The 21,149-nt window shown below is 41.7% G+C and overlaps 1 protein-coding gene and 1 pseudogene across 1 annotated transcript in view; one reads left to right on the forward strand and one right to left on the reverse strand.

The window, feature by feature from the left end:
* The window catches only part of LAMA1 (laminin subunit alpha 1), a 155,182-nt gene that overhangs the window by 63,721 nt on the left and 70,312 nt on the right, over positions 1-21,149 (reverse strand). The window contains 11 exon segments of the mRNA XM_073331559.2: positions 376-519; positions 4,400-4,636; positions 8,419-8,555; positions 10,265-10,445; positions 11,542-11,648; positions 13,061-13,272; positions 13,533-13,619; positions 14,183-14,310; positions 15,131-15,241; positions 16,182-16,293; positions 17,678-17,889. Coding sequence (XP_073187660.1) covers positions 376-519; positions 4,400-4,636; positions 8,419-8,555; positions 10,265-10,445; positions 11,542-11,648; positions 13,061-13,272; positions 13,533-13,619; positions 14,183-14,310; positions 15,131-15,241; positions 16,182-16,293; positions 17,678-17,889 — 1,668 coding nt within the window.
* On the forward strand, positions 2,692-2,821 carry LOC140908045 (U2 spliceosomal RNA; annotated as a pseudogene).

Here is a 21,149-nt window from a genome sequence, read left to right on the forward strand (position 1 = left end):
AGGAACAATAGAAGCACCCCACAATATTATTTCATCTAAATTTAATGTACTATAAACAGTTTCAGCTTATGTGAGATTTTTAAAACTCTGTTTAGGAGGAATAAAAATACTATAGCCATGTTACAAAAATGGAGACACAATCTTTATAATTATCTTTTAAATTTTTGCAGAAGTTTAATATGTGCTTTTAGAAATAGGAATACCAATGCTTAGCTTTCTTAACTAAACTTTTTCTTCTTCCATACTCTCCCCACACCTTTTACATACATGAGAGAGTGAACCAAATTCAGCTCAGAATGACAGAACTATGCAATTTAATTCAAGTCACTGTGGTGGAAGAAAATTGGACCCAAAAGTTTAAATTGCTTTACTTACCGGAATTCTCACATGGTCTTCTAATTCTGAGCAAAACTCTGACAGCCCAAAACAGAAACATGGAGTGCATCCTAAAGGGTTGCTAGCACGGAGAGCAAAGGTTCCAGTCTTGCATTCACTGCAGTGAAACCCAAATACATTTTCCTGGAGAAAAAATACATATGTTTACATTTTATTGCTCTGCAAGTTGAATGAAAGATGATCTTTTAAGAAAGGCAATGCTTCCCTGCTATACAAATGGTGTAGCAACAAGTTTATAACAAGTATTGTGACTGTTCAGTGTTACTTGACAGTAGCAGTTGTGCAGTAGATGCAATTTTTCCATTGCTATACATTACTGACATTTTTTTAAACACAGCTAATTTATTTTCAAGCAAAAATAAAACATTGGAATATTCTAGTAAAAATTAGCAGCCACAAGTTTAGAAAAAGATGGAAAAAAACTGACTCTCAGTTAATTTTTTGTTTCTAATAAATGGGATGACTCACAGAGAAGAGTATTGCTCAGTGTGAGTTAGGATGGCAGAATCTGACCCTGGATGTGCTTCTGTGAAATGAACTAGTGGGGTCAATCTGCTTCCTAACGGATAGAGTTCACTTTAAAAATAAAAACCAACACAACTTACAGTTGGCACTGATCAGCCCCCTTCACAGCAGCCTTAAGAGAGAGGCCTTCTACCCATTTCTACAACTCTTTTGAGTGTGGCCACTTTCACTTATATGGAGAAAAACTTTTTTCTATCTTTACTGACTTTTAGATGTAGATGTTCACCTCCTCGGCATATTTATATCCCTAATTCTACTGGCACAGGCACATCTTTAACATTTTGGGGATACAGGGTGATATCATAGATCTCACTAATATCTATGTACAGGTGAGCCGCATCGTACGCACATTTAACTTACGTGAATTCAACTATACGCGCTCGTGGGGGGATCAATCTAAGTTATGCAACTTCAGCTACGTGAACAACGAAGCTGAAGTCGACGTACAGTACTTAGATCTATTCAGCGCGGTGTCTTCACTACAGTGAGTTGACTGCTGCCGCTCCCCCGTCGACTCTGCCTGCGCCTCTCGCGGCAGTGGAGTACAGGAGTCGACGGGAGAGCACTTGGGGGTCGATTTATCGCGTCTAGACTAGAAGCGATAAATCGATCCCCGCTGGATCGATCGCTGCCTGCCGATCGAGCAGGTAGTGTAGACAGCCTCTACGCACTATTCAAACCTCCCACTGAAGAGGGACAGCCTTGTGATGAGAAGGAATTCAAAGCCAGCCAAGGTTGGCTTAACAGTTTTAGGAACCGCTTCAACCTCAAAAACGTGCAGACTACTGGTAAAGCTGCATCTGACAATGAAGAGGCAGCAAAAGCCTACCCCGAAAAATTAAAGAAAATCATAGAAGAAAAGGGCTACCTTCCAGAACAAGTTTTTAATGCTGACTAGACTGGGCTCTTCTGGAAAAAAATGCCCAAAATGCCCAACCACACTTACAGTTCAAAATCAGAAAAACAAGTCCCTGGCTTCAAAGCAGCTAAAGACCGTGTGACTATGTGGTTTTGTGGCAATGCAGCTGGGCATTTAATAAAGCCGGGCTTGCTCTACAGGGCTGCAAAGCCCCGTGCCCTAAAAGGCAAGAACAAAAATCTCCTGCCTGTGTTCTGGCAATCAAATAAAAAGGCTTGGGTGACGGCAGCATTATTTCTGGATTGGTTCCACAAGTGTTTCACTCCGGAGGTCAAGCGGTACCTTGAAGAGAAAGGACTTTACTTTAAAGTGTTGCTGATCGTAGACAATGCTCCTGGCCATGTTGCAGCACTCCGGTTTGCTATTTAAAGGATTTTCAAGGGTAATTTTGACTATACGCGATTTTCACCCTACACGCTGACTTTAGAACCTAATCCCCACGTAAGATGCGACTCCACTGTATTTAAACATATCTTTTAAGGAGTGCATTTGGTTGCAATGGAGAAAGCTTAAAGTTTTACATTTGCCTAGTAGCTTTACATCATATGAAAGGATTTGGGTTTACATTAGTCAGTTTCTCCCAATCTTTATAAAGCTTTTTTGATCTATTTCTGAGGGGGAAAGCTTTTATGGTAATAAAACAGGTCTAGTAGTCAGAATCTTTGTTGTAGTCCCATCTCCAATAAAAACTTCCTGTGTACAAGTAATATAATGTTTCTGTGCTTCAATTTTTCCATCTGTACAAGGAGGATAATACTACTTAAGACACCTATCTCACAGGTATTTTGTGATGCTTAACTAATTAATTTTTTTATGTGCTTTGATATCCTTGGATGGAAGGAAGTTGTAGAATTGCAAAGTCATAATAGAGGACTATATATTAAATGGATTTTTGGAACAAGGATATGGAATAGGAGCTTGCTCCATCCATTCCACTCATCGACCTGGTATTGCAGTACCTCCAGGAATGGTGCGTCTTCCCTCGGGGGAGACTATTGTGGTTAAAAAATAGAATCAGTTGAATTCATTACACCAGTACTGACTTGCACTCTAAATATATTCTATGGGTAGCATACCCGAGATCACGTACTCAGTGACACTTTAAAAACTCTTGCACCCCAATCTGGGTCTATGCTGGTTATATACTATGTATGTATCTTGTGAACCTTGTAACCAATACTTGTAATCTCTCATAACCCAAGCCTGACCCCAGATGTATAATATCTTCCTTCTTAACTTGTGTAAACTTTGATTTTAAACGTTAGTTTTAATAACAGTTTTTATTTTATTAGACTAATTTGTTAATCAAAATAAGTTATTTTTGATTCAGGCTTGTATGTATAAATGCTTTCTATGCAATAGCTATCTCTACAAAGTGGGTAAAGCAATAATTATCTGCCAAAATGGAGAATGGAGGGGGGGATGTACTTGTATATTACTAAACCATCACCTTCATCAGAAATTGTTCTCCCAACTATATCCATTCAGATGATGCATTCTGAAGGTTTCATACCAATAGCACAAACTCCCTAGAGTGTCTTGGAATGAGACAATGTATTTTTCTCTGGCCTTGGGTTGAAATGCTATCTCTGCACTACTAATGAGGTTAGAACAATTTTTCTGTACTGAATTGGTTCTCTCTTGTGTAATACACCTCCCAGAGATGCTCTGACAAAATATGGAATAAAAAATTATTTTCAGTTATTGGGTAAAAATTGTTATTATTTATGCTATTGATGAGGCAAAAATCACACAGGAAATAAAACATTAAATAAAAATGGAATACAAGGAACTTGCATAATTAAAACTTTTTGGTGTGATATTCTTGCTATTGAAAAGCTCATTACATAGATAACAGGTGAAATCCTGGTCCCCATTGAAGTCAGTGGCAAAACTACTATAAGCTTAATAAGACCTACAAACAAACATTCTCAGAACTCATAGCCAGCCTTCTGTCTTATGATAATGGGCTTTTGTACCCATTATGAAATAGAGAGGAGCCTATTAATGAAATATGAAAATAAAACAAATGTACCATCATTCATTTCTGATCTGCAATACTAGCTGATGTCCCAGAGGGCACTGTGCACCATAAAAAAGATTGTCACCGAAATCTTCTTGACCCACATTGTAAAATTTATTTTTAGAACACATGGATTTGCCATTCACCCAGTTGCAATAAATAAAGAGAACAAACCTGTGTCTGTGTATGTGAATTCAGTACTGCAATTTTACTGCAGTTGTGAAAAATTCAAAATCCTATGCAAGACTATAAAGAATCCAATCATTGTTCTGTCGGAATGTACTGTGGGAGTTTTTAAGCTTATCAAGGATTCCTCATTCCAGCTAGCTAGAATCTACCTTTTATGGGTGACCATACATATGGACCTGATCCTGGATTCCTAATACAGAAAAATCCCCATTTATTTCTTTGAGAGGTTTGCCTATGCAAAGGACTGCAGGATCATGTCTAATAAGCTAAAAATAAAGTTATAGGGCAATTTAAAACAATGGAACAAACAAAAGACAGCAATCTCTCACTCCTGTTGAATATTATACCTTGCAGGCACAAATGCCAGTTTCTTCTTCACAACTACAGACTCCTTGACTCTCATCACATTTGTCTGCTTTGGTGCCACTCAAGTCACAGTCACAGGAAACACAATCTGGATAGTCCCTATAGCCTAAGGCACACTTAGAACAATCTTCTCCTCCAAATTCATCTTTACATTGGCATTGACCTGTCTGTAAGTCACACTGGAGACTGGTTGAACCGACATCACTGCAGTCACAGGCCTAAAAAGAAAAATAAGAAAGAATTTTAAGTTCTCATAGCTCATGTACAGTAGATATTTAGAAACAATTTTGTTATAACAAACTGCATGGTCAGTTTACAGTGGCAAATATAAAGAAAGCAACATTTGCCAACAGTTATTACACAATGATATCTGATATAAAGCAAGGGTTCCTAAATGGGGAGCAGTGAAAAGAAAAAACCTGATATTTCTAATAATATATGGTAAAAATTGAGAAAAGTTGTGTTTAAATACAACCACTAAGTTTTTTAAATACAGGCACCAATTTGCATTTACTTCAACCTCTACCTGTATGGCAAAAGTATAAGAAAAGGAAGCTAAGGTATAAATCACTACACTGTAGGAAAGAGAAACACACTGTACTCTTATAACTTGACTATGCTTTTACTCAATCCTTGACCCCTCTTCTGGCTGTTTAGTGCCGCTGACCACTGCGGAAAGCTGCCCTGAAGGGGCAAATGAAGATTTCCCCCTAATATAGGGGATTCCTGGGGTAGGACAAAGCCAGCGCTGGCTGGATGGCCTTCACTCCCTTATTCCACCTCAGGGGTGCGTTGGAGTTTACCTGAGGTTGGAAGGGACCAGGAGGAGTGAATGGCATTGCACCAGATCCTGGCCTGGAGCAGTGACTACCTGCAGCTGATGTAATTTAGCTTGCACTAAATTATACCAGGGGCCATTTTAGGCCCAGGCTGGCCTACAATGGGGAGCAGAAAGGTGCTTTACAGCTTAGCTGTGCCATGTGTAAACTCACTGCTGCTGAGGATTGAGCCCAGAGTGTATTGCTTGGTGCCAGGACTAAAGTAATTTATAAAATAGAAGAAAGAGAAATGCAAAGAGTTTAGCAGAAAGGAGTGCATAATTTCTGTGATGGTTCTATGAAAAGGCAACATTCCATTTTTGTAGCCTGGGAAGTCAGTTAGAAAACTTCCAGGGTTTGCTATGTGTTCAACTGTATCAATAAGGCACTGGCCCATTTGGCGGGGTGTGAAGTCACACCGCTCGACGGGGAGACCCCAGAGGGTCTGTGCCTCCCAACTCCTCCTGTGGCTCAGCAAACACACACAGAGGTGAGGCACAATCCTGCACCAAATATTCAGAATATTAGCTGACGATGTAGAGATTTAAAACTTGGTTGCCAAACAAGCAAGCAAGAACTTGTTATAAATCAATGAGATTGCAGGCTTTATTGAGAGATTACAAAAGAAAAGGAGTACTTGTGGCATCTTAGAGACTAACAAATTTATTTGAGCATAAGCTTTCATGAGCTACAGCTCACTTCATCGGATGCATTAGTGGAAAATACAGTGGGGAGATTTATATACACAAAGAACATGAAACAATGGGTGTTACCATACACACTGTAACGAGAGTGATCACTTAAGGTGAACTATTACCAGCAGGAGATTCGGGGGGGAAAGGGGGGACGGGCAGAGGGGAACCTGAGGGGGAACCTGAGGGCCCCTCAGACAGAGACAAACACCTACAAGATCTCTATCAAGCATTCTTACAACTACAATACCCACCTGCTGAAGTGAAGAAACAGATTGATAGAGCCAGAAGAGTACCCAGAAGTCACCTCCTACAGGACAGGCCCAACAAAGAAAATAACAGAACGCCACTAGCCATTACCTTCAGCCCCCAACTAAAACCTCTCCAAGGCATCATCAAGGATCTACAACCTATCCTGAAGGATGACCCATCACTCTCACAGATCTTGGGAGACAGGCCAGTCCTTGCTTACAGACAGCCCCCCAACCTGAAGCAAATACTCACCAGCAACCACAAACCACACAACAGAACCACTAACCCAGGAACCTATTCTTGCAACAAAGCCCGTTGCCAACTGTGTCCACATATCTATTCAGGGGACACCATCATCGGGCCTAATCACATCAGCCACACTATCAGAGGCTCGTTCACCTGCACATCTACCAATTTGATATATACCATCATGTGCCAGCAATGCCCCTCTGCCATGTACATTGGTCAAAGTGGACAGTTTCTACGTAAAAGAATAAATGGACACAAATCAGACGTCAAGAATTATAACATTCAAAAACCAGTTGGAGAACACTTCAATCTCTTTGGTCACTCGATTACAGACCTAAAAGTGGCAATTCTTCAACAAAAAAACTTCAAAACCAGACTCCAACAAGAGACTGCTGAATTTGCAAACTGGATATAATTAACATAGGCTTGAATAGAGACTGGGAGTGGATGGGTCATTACACAAAGTAAAACTATTCCCCCTTGTTTATTTCCCACCCTGCCCCACCCCCCACCGTTCCTCAGACATTCTTGTCAACTGGAAATGGCCCACCTTGATTATCACTACAAAAGGTCTCCCCCCACCCCGCCGGTAATAGCTCACCTTAAGTGATCACTCTCGTTACAGTGTGTATGGTAACACCCATTGTTTCATGCTCTCTATGTATATAAATCTCCCCACTGTATTTCTCACTGAATGCATCTGACGAAGTGAGCTGTAGCTCACGAAAGCTTATGCTCAAATAAATTTGTGTCTCTAAGGTGCCACAAGTACTCCTTTTCTTTTTGCAGATACAGACTAACACGGCTGCTACTCTGAAACCTGAAAGATTACAGTAATTTGTTACAATCCTGATTTTTAAAAAATTTAAATTAAATAAATGCAACAATTGGACTGACTGCTGTACTGTCCATAAATTCTATGAAGTACTAAATTCTGGAAGTACTTTTCAGGTTTATTGTCCTTGCAATTCATCCACAAGAATCACCACTGAAGTCAACTAGTACAAAATTATGGGACTGTGTTTACTGAAATCCCAGACATGTTATGATTACATTAAAGCTTGGCCCAGTGCCTTTTCCGAGGGGTGGAGGGAATTAACTGGTTGAGGTTAATTGCCTAAAAATGAATACTCTCCCAGTTGGTTACTGCTCCACGGGAACTGCCCTGAGCTAGCATTTGCACTGCTTCATTATAAATTTTTAGCTTACATTATTGGTCCGTTGAGAAGAGGTCCTTCCTGGAGCAATAAAAAGACTAAAATCTTCTGAGCTCAACATTCCATGCTGTGCCATTCAAGCTAATCATCACCATAGCACTTGGAATGAGTTACTTCTCCAGGCATGAAACAGGAATCATCCCATAACATTGATTTAAATAGAATGTTAATCTAATTTTATGATGGCAGTAATGACATTAGTCAGTCTGCACTGGTCACTGGACTAACTCGGCAACAGAGACCTCTAAGCAAATTATTAATGCTTAAATAATTCGTTAACAGACAATAATATTTATATAATGACCTGAGTGTGAAACACACAATATACATTAGCTATTTTAAAAATGAATGAGGTCAGACGTACTAGATTTGATTGTTCTTAGAAGCACAATATCATGTCTATTCTATAGCACAGTAACCAGATTTCCTACTGACAGTAACTATTGTAGATTCCAAAGCTACGGCACCATTGGCTAGAGACAAAAAGCATACGGCATACTTTTAATAGGGCCTGTGCTGTAGTCCAAAGCACACACTCTGACCAAGATTTTCAAAGATGGATGCCTAAAGCTTAGGGTTCTAAATCCATATGTAGGTGCCTATTTACCGATTTAAATTGTTGAGTGCCCAGCAGTTTCCACTCAAATCAGGCAACCAGGAATGAGGCATTCAAAACTTGAGGCCACTTCTGACCAACTTACTTACTGGCAAATCCCTTACTGCAATGTGAATTTCTTAAAATAATTGCAGGATTTTAGGAAGCATACAATACCATACAGCCATGTTTAGGATCAAGACCCCAGTAATTGTCCTCGCAGAGTTCACATTTTGGTCCTTGCGTGTGAGGGGGACAGATGCACTGACCAGAATCCTCATTACAGTTGTTCTGAGTATGAGCACAATCACAAGCTGCAAGAGAAATAGGCCCAAATGATTAGTTTTGCCATTCATTGGGCTCTTCTCACCACAGCTGGGCAACAAGGTGAGTTCCAGCTGCTGTGACTACAGTGATACTCTTCTTGATGCACATGAATAATACTATTCATAGGAGTGTTGACAGCAGAATAGACTCCATAGCCTTTACTTTTTCAACTCTTTTCCTTCATCTGCTTAAGCGCTCAGATACAATGATGAACCCTATAGAATTTCCTATGAATAAATTTTTAAATAATGGGCCAGATTCTCTTCTGTATCAGAGTTCTGCTTGGTGCAGGGAAGGGGAAGAGGGGGTGGAGGGGAAGCATCAGTGAGCCAGTTAGACTGTGGGCAGGTCTGCACCAGTCCTAGGGGCTGTTCTGACTCACATCATGGGCATATGGTCCCTAAAGGACTATATGCTAGTAGACGATTGGTAGAATGGAGTGGTGTGGAACAACTCCCCACGCCCAGCGCAACCCCCTGATCTCCAATGCAGAGCAGCTGGCGCTGCCAGCTGTACACCAGTGCAGTGTTCCACTCCACTCGGAGAATTCTCCAGTGGCCTGCTGCTGCTAGATTCTGATCTGTGTGGTGTGGAATGGAAATCAGAATGTGGCCCAGTAAATCTGCCCTAGGTTATTAAAATATTACAGTGATAGGCATCAACAGAAGAACCTGGACTGACAGATAGAAAATTGTAGATTATCAGGAGGTAGGGTAATGTTTGAAAACATACTATAAAAATTGGAGGGACTGTTAGACATGCATAATTTAAGGGACTATAATAATGGGATTTTTTTTTTTTTTAGAAAAAATTAGTATCAGGATAGGTTACTTGCATATATTAACTATCCTAAATATTATGAAAAATGTAAATTCAAACTACAAAAAATACAGAGTTTAAGAGATCCGTTTGAATGTTTGTGGGTCTTTTAATATACAAAGATTTAAGTCTGGAATTTTCAAAGAGAGTTAGGTCCCTTTGAAAATTCCAGCTTTAATTCCTAAAATATATACAGCTACACTATCTCCTCACATTACATATTACCCACTATTGTATTCTGTGAGACACAATGGTGCTATTTTCAGTCAGATACAAGGAGACTTTCCTTTGGTTATGGTGTGTATGAAATGAACCGTCTAGCATACTGGTCTGCAATAGGATTTGCTTACTTTTGGATTAACATTTTATCATCGTACTATGGCTAAAAGTTGTTTTACAACCAGGTGGTGATATTGGAAATATAATGAGTGATGTAGCCTCAAGTTGTGTAACACAGGAAATGCAGAAAAAAATTAGGGGAAGAGAAGAAGTGCAAACAACTATATAACATTATTCACTTTTAGCGTTTACATTTTGGGGGCAAAGAGGGAAAAGGGGATTGTTGCTTTCTGTTTTCTCTGGAGGAATGGAGACATTTTGGCAAGAGATTGCCGAATAGTTTAAAACTGTACATTTCTCTAGCAATTTTTTTTATTATTATTATTTCTTGATATTTAAAAGTCATCTCTTCTTACAAAGACTCCAAAAAGGGTTTTTTTAAAATCTGTTTAGCAGAAGTATGAGGGGACCATTCCATTGTCAAGGATTTGTGAATATTTCTTAAACTGACCTTTTCTGAAGTGTAACATAAAATACTGTGTTGAAAGAAATCCTCAAAGTGAAACAAACTCTGAGGAGAACACAGATTACTGCTTACGTGTACAGCCACCATCCTGGAATGCATAAAAGCCATGAGCACAGTGATCACACTTCTCCCCAGCCACTCCTGGTACACAGTGACACTGTCCTTCATCATTACAATCCTCGGAGACTGAGCCATATTGACTGCAATTGCAGGGAAGGCAGCCAAGTCCAGTATTCAAGCCATAATAACCATTCTGTTGGACAGGAAGGAAACCACGTTTCAGCTAAATTTCCAAACACACTGAAAATGCAAAAGTATTCTCTCCCTTTGATCACTTCATATTATCCACTCCTGCCGCTTGACCTGCATGAACGTTTGCAGGCTTTGTTTGGCTGCGAGAGGGGGTAGAAGAATCCCCAACATTACTCATTTACTGTTCCTCTATATGTAGGAATGTTCAATGATCCCACGTCCTTCAGAAGACCCAGAGGAGGGAAAGATTCTTTACCTTAGAGGACACAAGGCCTATCATAGTATGCTCAGGGCCAGAAATGCTCTAATATCTTCTAACCTCATCTGTTAAAGAGATATTCCCAAGGTTTTTCAGTGTACAGTTTTGGATTTTTTTTTTTTCATTTAAACATTTCCCTGAAGTGGTGAAAGTCCAGTCATAGCACAATTTTGTTAATGCATCAGGACTATACAGTGAAATGGCCCACTCCTGGTTCACTGTCCAAGCTGTAAAAATGCAAACAGTGAATGAACAACATAAAAGGTGACAAGTAAATTAAGATTAAAGTTCTCTCATTAGGTAGGACTCTCTTAGGTGGAATGCCACAGGATTCTTTGCTGTCACCACTCTTATTCAGTGGGTATGTGAGGCTGTTATGAGACTTAATAAGAAGAAATGGGCTGAAGTGTTTTTAGTATGTTGACAATGCTCAACTTTATATTTCTATGTCATCCAGCCTAGAGAATGCAGACATCTCTTCCAGCATCACAGCATGAATGAGAGCTAGTTGGCTGAGACAAGGTAGTTGAGGTAATTGCTTTTATTGGACCAATTTCTGTTGCTGGAAGGCACAAGCTTTCAAGTTACACAGAATTCTTCTTCAGGGGTGGGGAAGGAAATCAGAGTGTGTGAGCTAAATACAACACTGTAAACAGCTAGCTGGCTGAAATTCAATTCAACTTTTGACAAAGACATCACCTTCCCCTTCTGACCTCCTTTATATGCAATGATATTATTCACTTTGCATTTAACTAGGCCAAAAATTTCCTCTTTGCCATTGCATTTTGAACCTGATGTTAAAAAATGTATATTGGTGATAGGGGGTTTCATTTCTTACCACGCATGTATCACATCTTGGTCCAATCACATTTGGTTTGCAGTGACATCGGCCAGTCTCACGATGGCAAATGTTTGAAAGGGAGCTATTCACATGGCACTCACAGACTTATGTTAAAGAAAGAAGAATAAAAGTGTATTAATGCCTATGGATATGAATTCATTATTATACAGAACAACATATCTCTATATAATGGACAAATCCGACTGTTGTCTCCCATGGGTTAATACATTTATGTGCACATGGGTCAAACTAAACAGAAAAAGTTGTGTAGTATTGAGCAGAGATGCACAAAGTAAACCAGAGAGATGTACCCTATTGAAGAACCCAAATACTAGACATAAAATTACAACTTTGTGCTCATTTACATTTGCTCTCTTCTCCCCACACCAGGAATATATTGTACGGAACACATAATCCTACATTTGCAAGGGATGGCCTATCAGATCATGTACATTTCAAATTTCTTTGAGTTAAATTCTGCCTTCTATTATACCAGTGTAAATTCAGTTTAACACTGATTTCAGTGAGGTTATTCTGGATTTACACTTGGGTAACCAACAGCAAAATCTGGCTTTATGATTCCCAGTTTACACAGTTGAGTTATGTTGGTGCCTGTATTGAGCTCTGTGAACACAAAGATATATTTGACATGTATGGAATGTATGCAATGAATCTGCATTCATAATCAGAAAGAACATAGACTTTGCACACTTACATGTTGCAAAAAATATTTTTCTGATACTATTTTTTCTTACAGGGTAGGGGCAGTTTATCTCTGCTTGGAAATTTTAGATGTGTGTAACTTGCTTTGTAGTCAGATCTCTTATTACTTTACTGTAGTTTACATACAGTATTCAAGCTATAGTTTTAACATTATTGCTTTGAAAGTGGACATTACTTTTTTAAACACTCCCCCTTGCTGTACACCCACAGCATTCTGGCCAGGTGTCTGTCATGGCCAGCATTCTTGTGACAGAGGAATACCACTGTCCACAAGTGTCTCTCTGATCCAGTCACTGCTGTTCTTAAATCAGCCGGAGCCGTTACTGTTTAGCAACGTGAGTGTCTCCCATCTCTAGGAAAGAAGTATGCCACCTCTACAGCTCTTCCAGTTCCACAAGCAACACACCAAGACAGGAAGTGTCTGGTACGGGTATCTTGAATGTCAGTGCTGAGTGGCCCACTAACTGAATACAAACAACAGCACAAGGTCAGGTGCACCTAATACATTTTGGCACTGCCCATTTCATCAAATTCTTATGTGATGACCCCCAGCAGTGAATCAGCCAGACATGCACAAGCTTAAGTGTAAACTGGGTAACAATGTAACCTCACTGCTGTAATACTTGCTCACTCAAGCCCTCTCTACGCTTTGTTACCCTGACTCGTCAAATCACACATCTTATGCTAGACTATAAGCTCTTCAAAACAGGGATAATGTTTTTCTGTCTGTTCTGTGAGGCGCCTGCTACATTTCTGGATGCTTTCAATTATAACCATAATAGTAAGAACTTACCATGACAGCTTTTAGCAATCACGGCATCCCCATAGTACCCATCAGCACACTTTTCACAGTGATGGCCCTGAGTGTTTCTCACGCATTTCAGACACTCTCCTGTGAGTGCATCACAGTGGCCATCTTCTGTTGGATCTATATTGCCATTGCAGTCACAAGGAACACATGACTCTCCAGGCACCAGTGGATTTCCGTAGTAACCATTAGCACATCTGTACAATAGGTTGAAAGCTGTATCAGACTGAATGCAGGCATGTCAAATAGTTACCCCACCTAGCAAGTTTTACTATTGATCAATATTTATCCAAAGATCCTCTGAATAAAACCAAATGGAGATATAATGAGAGGGGAAAATCCATATTTTCTCAGGAGTATTCTCATACACTTGATGTAAACACTTCTTCCCCAGATAGATAGATATCTGTCTGAGGATAACAATGATACAGATTTTTCCCAACATTGCAGTACATACCTTTCACACCGTGATCCTGCATAGCCTGGTAGACACTTGTCACAGATAACTTCACCTCTATTGTCCATGTGGCAGGTGGGACTGAAACTATCAAGAATATTTTGAGGGGGGTCATTATCAATGCAAAGAGTTTCAAAACTCTCTAATTTGTTTTCAAATGAATAAGATTTACGATTTTTAGCTTCCTAAAGTCTGGCCCTTTCCTTATTAAACCTATCATGTCCCTTCACCTCACGTAACTTTTCCGATGCAACACTGATTCTCAACACTGATTTTGTCCTGATTCTCATTTATACTAAGGCCTCTTTACTCTGCCAGAATGGAGTAATGTGGCCCAAACGTAAACAAGAACCAGGGCCTTCCTGCCACAATCCAGTATAAATCTAAGCCCGTGTAACTTGCATCTTCTTCCAGTCCCCTCAATGTGTAAATTACACCAACATAGATTCTCCGAGCTTCACCTATGAATTTGGCCTTCCTCTGTCTGCCTGACACAAGGTATTTCTAATGGGATACATTTTTCCTCTACTTTCATGTCTTTCTTCCTCCCCTTTGGATTTCATCCTCCTTTTCTTTATCCTCCTTTCTGTGTCCACCATCCAGCTGATGTTGCTGAAGATGCAATTGAAAATCTTAGGCAAGCAGCTTACTTGTTTGTATCAGTTCTTAGTGGGCAGGCACATGGCTGGCAGTCCTCTGGCATTCCTCGGGATGGAGTTCCATAGAACCCTGGCAAGCACTGATTACAGGAAAGTCCTGTAGTGTTGTGTTGACAAGCCTGTGAGACATGGAAGAAATCTTTTCATATTTGTTCTTGATGGTTTTTCATCCCCAGAGGGATCTCGGCATAAGTCTTTATGCAACATTGCATTAAGATTCAAGGAGAGGACATGAAGAACAGAGCAGACCATTGAAAACAAAGTTAGTTTGTCCACATCAATAACAACAATTTCTAACTAAACCCCCTCCAACATTTTAGAATGCCCTAGATCTCATTAGACAAAAGCATTACTTATACACAAAACTAAATCTATTCTGATAAATGTATACATGTGCAACAACAAGCCTATTACATATTTCATTCTTGTTTATAGCCATTATATATTTTTTGGTTTAAAATTCAGAAAAACTTCTGAATGCTAAATCCTCCCCCTACAAGGAAATGCTTAACTCCCACTAATGTCACTCAGTGGACTTGCAAATATATCTGAGGGCAGAATCTGCCCTACATTGTGGCATAATTCTATTCCCATTCAGTTCAATAGGAGTTTTACCATTGACATGAATGGGGGAGGGACTGATCTCTTGTTAGCTAACACACAGGGGGAAAGGATTTCTTTATCTTAGTTATGATTCTAAAGCTATTACCAGTTCCACCGATATTCTTCATTTCAAGTATAAGACTGGAATGGACTATGTAACTACACCCATTGAGAGCACCATTCAATAAACAATGAAGTAAATTCTGCAATGAGAATGTTCTTGTGACCATTGCTCTATCTAAATATACTGTAAAACTGCACATTCTGCCATAGCCAAATGCTCTCATAATTCCTAAAAAGATGCTCAAAACACAAACACATTGAAAGATGACTTACAAAGCAAACACCATGAATATCACATTCAGATGCATGGCCATTGCATTCACAGGGTTGACAAATACCTCCAAAGAGTATTCCACCCACACGGTAGTACCCAGAGAGACAGGACTGAAGAAAAAAAAATACAGCATAGTATGTGTTAAAGAACATGTTAAAGAATTATTAAAGAAACCCCTTCTGAAAACATACAGCCTGCTTCTGCTCTCACTTACACTGGAAGTACTGTGGTACTGTATATGGTTGTAACTCCACTGATATCACTGATTTGCACTGGTGTAAAGAAGATAAGAATCAGGTCTATAAAACATTGATTCAGCCCTTCATCCACTTGAAGGAGGTAAAATAAGTTCTGTGCAGTTACATATGTAAGACTCTTTCTTATGAGACAATCGAAACAGACGTTCTGTCTGCTTTGCATAGTCATTGAAGTTCCAGTGGTGCTTTTCAAAAAGACCAGTGCTTCGCACTGGCATTACTTGCTAAAAAGTTCCCCTCTGCTCTGCCACTGATGCCATCCTCAATAGTCTCCTGTTCCCAGGCGGTATGTCCATGCCTTCTTATATGATTCATCACATGCTTGGAATGTTCTCACCATGCCTAGTCACCAAGCTGCCTCCCTCATCACATAATGCTCTCCAATAAACTCAGCGCTGACAATTCAATGTCACAAAATGAAAATGGAATTTTGTATAACTGCAGGCTCAATTACCGCACCATAGCAAACTTAGGGAAGCTTATACAGCTACTTTCAGCTCCATCATTGATGTTCTCCGGTACATCATTAACCTTTAGTGTTTCCAAATAAAATTAAGGAAATGCATTATGATGCCATATAGTGCCTCTAGACACTAACACTTATGATGTATATAGAGTAGGCTGCTGACCCCATGTGAGAAGTTAAAATACAGTATGTATGTCAAACTGGATATATAACGTTTTGCCAAAAACACATTTTTCCATGACAGTGTAATTAAAGACAATTTGTAATAATTAGATGGTTTTAAAATGTGCACACTTTGGGCACACATAAAACAGTCTGAGATGTTACCTCGCAGGAAATCCCTGTGTAACCTTGAGGACATTCACACTGTTCCACCTCTGCTGCTGATGACAGATCGATAGCATTAGCGTTTGCTGTATCCAGAGTGACAGAGTCCAGCCTGTGACCAAACAGAAAGCCATCACAGCACTTGCTTCCCCAATGTTCATTATAAACAGAAGGGTTTGCTCTGATCAATAAATCTTTTGGAGAGAACATTGCTAAGTGCTGTTTCAGGATGATGTCAAATAAAGACCAGACAAAAATCCCTGTTTTTAAAGACTCAGACAAGAACTTTATTTATAAATCGAATAACTTCAAGATGGGAATAAGAGCTGTTAACTGAAACACAGTGGCCAAAGCCCCCGCAGTGGTCCCATTATCTGTGTTATCCTAGCATGAATACTGCACCTCATTGCCCTCTGTTGTGGGGAAACGGTATCCTTAACTGAATATTTGCATTTCTGTTTCTTCTTTGCTCAGGAAAACCAGGCACAACTGTTTGGGTAGTCTCAGATTTTTGCCCAGTAATTAAGATAATCCTCTTCCAGTGTTAATAACTTTAACCTGCCCCATTTTTCCAAACTAACCCAGGAATCTGGGATGTAAGGCTAAAATAATGGCTTCATCACAGAGTTGAAACAAAAAAACCCAACATTTGTATGTTCGATCTATTAGACCATGCCTCAAGTATTTACACATCACTAATGTAGTATCAGCCTTGCCCGCTGATTCCAACCAATGTGTAAAGAGGAAGGCACAACCCCCTAATGCAAACAAAGGCATTCTGCCACAGGGAGGCACTCCTTCCCAACCACAAACAGGGTGATCAGAACAACCTTGTGTAGCCAATCCAGAATCATGAGTAGGCCAAGCCTTGAACACATTTACTACCACTCCACAAGAGCGGGTGCCAAAACAGCTTGGCCTGCTTCATGCACAACTAGCAAACCCAAATTTGGTGACTCAAAAATACTACCATATTAAGGTAGGAGGGAGGAAGGCCATTGGCTGGGCCCAGGGAAAGAAGCAAGTGCTACCTTGCAGATGGGTCTCCTTTAACATCCCTTCAGATGCCATGCCATGCCAGCACCTTAAATCAGCCAATGTTGGGCTTGCTTCCTACATCCCAAAATAAAACAACTCTATTGAGTGTTCAGAAGGTGTTTCCTTCTAACAAAACACCCTCCCTCCTAGAGACAAGTGTCACTGCAGTGATGCTGTAGGCTATTCTTTATTACACTGAAAACGTTTCCACTACAGGATAACTCAGAATCAACTGCATATTTTTTTTTAAACACATGACAGAAATATTTATTTTGGGATGAGACCAACCATGAGACAATTCAGCTCACAAGGAATTCTTTGGGAGGAAATTAAAATCAGGTTTCAAATGGAATATCTTTTGCCAACACCTTAGGAATAGTGCCAAAGTCAATGATGTTTAATATACCTAAAATTATCAAAGGCATATGAATGAATCTGAATTTTCTCTCTTCACTCACCTGTATACGGCTCTTTTTGCAACGTTGTAATTGGCCCTGATCAGAAGATGAGTCACATTTGCTAAAACAGTCATCAGCCTGTCCCGATCTATAGCCTTTTTTGTATTAAAGTCTATTAAGTTCTCAGACACAAGCTTCACTGTATTAGAGTACTCCTCATAGGGTTGCAATGACAGCCCCTCAGATCTGGTGCTCAAAATCTGTCCATTGCCCTGAAATCAAAACAGATACATTAACGGACAGGGATAGGTTTAAGTTTAGGTGCTAGGGTGTAAGTGTTAGTTAACAATGATGTTTATTTTCAGTCCACACAATAAGCTACTACTTTCCATGCACTCCAAAAAACCCTGTAAAGTAACTGTTTTTTAAACTTTTTCACTGCTCACTTCACAGGTAAACATTCATAAACTGCAAGGTCTCTGTAGAGATGCCTGACAGTATGACATGATTAGGGTGACCATATTTCCCTATACTGAATACGGGTCACCTGGTAAAATTATTTGTATTCAAGTGAGTTCAATGGCAATCAAATGGAACTGTGCAGTACAAATGTTCACATTACCATCAAGTTGACTGAAAAGAAATACTGCGTAGCTGGATTATTTTTATTTACCTTATCTTTAAGGCTTTAGGGTTCACACAAGGAGAGCACACACACACACACACACACACACACCCCTCTCTCACAGGGTGGCAGGGGAGAGAAGCGACCAACCCTCCCTGCCCGGCACTCTCCACCTTCCATGCTGGGACCCCAGGACCGACCTGCCTCTCCTGGTACCTGGCACCATGTCTTCCTGACACAACACGTGTGTGTGTGGGGCGGTGGGTAATGTGTGCCCAGATTTCTGCCAGGGTTCACACCAGAATGTGGCCAGCAGCAGCTTTTGGCACTCTACGGGAGGGAAGGAACAGAAGATGCTTCCAGACACAGGGGAGAGGGATGACCTGGCCCATGTCTTTGCTGAGCTCATCTCTTCTTTTTCTCTCCCCCTCCTTCCCCCCACTGGAAGTAGCTTGTCCCTTCCTGCCCACACAGTGTGGAAAGGCAGCTAACACCTCCAGGCTGCTTCTGGCCACTGACATAACCCAGCCGCCTCCTGTCCCCCAGCTACAGCACGGGGAGGAAGGGGTTAAGCTCTAAGGATGCATTGTGCACCAGGGCCCAGGGAACCTGACTGCAGGGGCTTCAGCAAACCAGCCAGGCGAGGGTACCTAGGGGACAGCACAGCCCCATACTCCCTAGGGTCAGGACCCAGGGCTGGGGGGTAAGAGAAGAGGGTGCTAAGCCTCCGCCTGTGGGGCTGCTGTGATGCTTGCAGGGTCGGGGGGTGAACAGGCTGTAAATTGCTTCCCCTCTCCACTCCAGAGCTTAGCTGATGAGCAGAGAGGCTTCCCCATGCCAGCGCTGTGCGGGGCTTTGACACGCACAGGGCTCCACTCCTCCTGGCCAGCGCCCCAGGTCAGAGGGTCTTGGGCTTTTCCAGGGCGTCAGCCCAGCCAGAAGCAGTGGGGGAAGGAAGGAACCTACTGGCCAGGCTGCTGGTGAGCTGAGCACTCTGACCATGGGCTGGTTCTCCTCACAGCACTGGGAGCAGGATACGCCCCACCCGGGGGGTATGGAGGTACAGCGGGGTTTGGTGGGGGTGAAGGGGCAAAGCAGGGAGAGGACAGCAAGAGGGGGAGCACGTAAAGGGCCGATGGGTGGGCAGCAAAGGAGACACATAACTGGCCACTCCCTGGTGCCTGTCCACACACACCAGCCACTGCAGCTCGCAGTGCGCAGTCAGCGTTGGCCAGAAGCAGGATGGCAGGCAGGGGCCTGCTGGCTGAGAGACGACACACAGCAAGAGCTCTGCTGATGGACCAGCAGAGAGAGCGGCCATCCCCATGCACTGCATCTTTGCCTCGCCACCAGCCTTGCACACCCACCCCCATAGTCAGCCACTGGACCCCCCCACTCACTGCTGGAGGGCGGGCGGTTGGCAAACAGGGATCCAGCAAGTAGCAGGACCCGCCAGTACTGATGGGGGAGAGATGAAAATACAGGACAATTTGCCTGTTTTTAAGAAAAAGACAGGACACCTGCAGGAGGGCTTAAATAAGGGACTGGCTCTATAAAAACAGGACGTCTGATCACCCTATGTGACATGATGGGCATGCATCTGTCCACGCACACACTACAATTCGTGCATATAAGCCAGCAAAAAGCCACAGATTTGCCATTCTCAACAACTGACCATGACACATTCAACCCTCTGCAGCAGATCCTGTGGACAATTTTAAAGAAGCTTATTCCATTCTTATCTCAGGTTTTACACAATCAAAAATGTAGCTAAATTGAAATGACTATTGCAATGTGCTTTACATGGAGATACATCTTTAAGCCAGTTACGGTATGTCTATACATAGAGCCCAACACAGATACAAATTTATATCCGTGGATGAGGATATCCCTGACTATAAATCAGTATCCACAACCGCAGGGCTCTCCCAGGAACCACAGCGGTGAAAGGAACAGAACATGGGGCTGCTGCTCACAGGAGCCAGTGCCCTGCGCTGGCAGCTTCTCTGGTGCAGCTGTACCATCCCCAGCGCCCCAGCCCTGCCCCTGTCCCTTCCACGCAGCTGTCTGCGACTCCTGTCTTAACACAAGCGTGCAACCAGAGACAGCTGCCAGTGAACGTGGAGCCCGCCCCAGTGGGTGGGGCTGGGGGGTAGTACAGTTCTGCTACTTTTGCTGCTGTGACTCCTGGGAAAGCCCTGCGCTTCCGTGGACACCAATTTATATCCGCAGATATCTGCATCCACAGGTATAAATCTGTATCCACACGGGGCATCTATACAGCAAGCAGCAGACTTGGGCTCACTAGGCTTGTGCTACGGCGCTAAAAATAGATGTGTAGATGTTCAGGCTTGGGCTGGAGGTTGGACTCTGAAGCTCACCCCCTTCGCTAGGCTTCAGAGCCCAAGCCTGAACATCTACTCCGTTATTTTTAACATAGAAGTGCGACTGTAGACCCAGGCTCTAAGGCTCACTGCCACGGGCTTCTCCTTGCTGTGTAGATGTTCACTTAGAGACTGCAGCTCACTTACTGAGTGGAGCACTTCGCTGCAAACATTTATCACCAGTGGCTCAAGATCTCAACTGGCTACCTACTAGTTTCTGGGTAGAGTTTAAAGTGTTGATTATGACCTAGAAAGCTTTAAATGGACTGGGACTTGCCTGAAAGACTGCTTTACTTCCCACAATATAAATCCACAACTGAGAACAACTGAGGTGCTTCAGCTGGATATCTTATATTGTAAAGGAGATGGAGCTGCTCACAGGGCATTCTCTATAAGGACTTTAGAGCTCTGGAACTTGCTCCTCTCCTTCATTCAAAATAACCCAAATTTGGTGAACTTCCAAGCAGGCTTGGAAGAGCCATCAGCTTGATAGGGTTTTTGGAAAGAGCTGAAGGTATGTTTC

This window comes from Lepidochelys kempii, chromosome 2, assembly GCF_965140285.1.
Source record: "Lepidochelys kempii isolate rLepKem1 chromosome 2, rLepKem1.hap1, whole genome shotgun sequence".
Classification (NCBI taxonomy): domain Eukaryota; kingdom Metazoa; phylum Chordata; order Testudines; family Cheloniidae; genus Lepidochelys; species Lepidochelys kempii.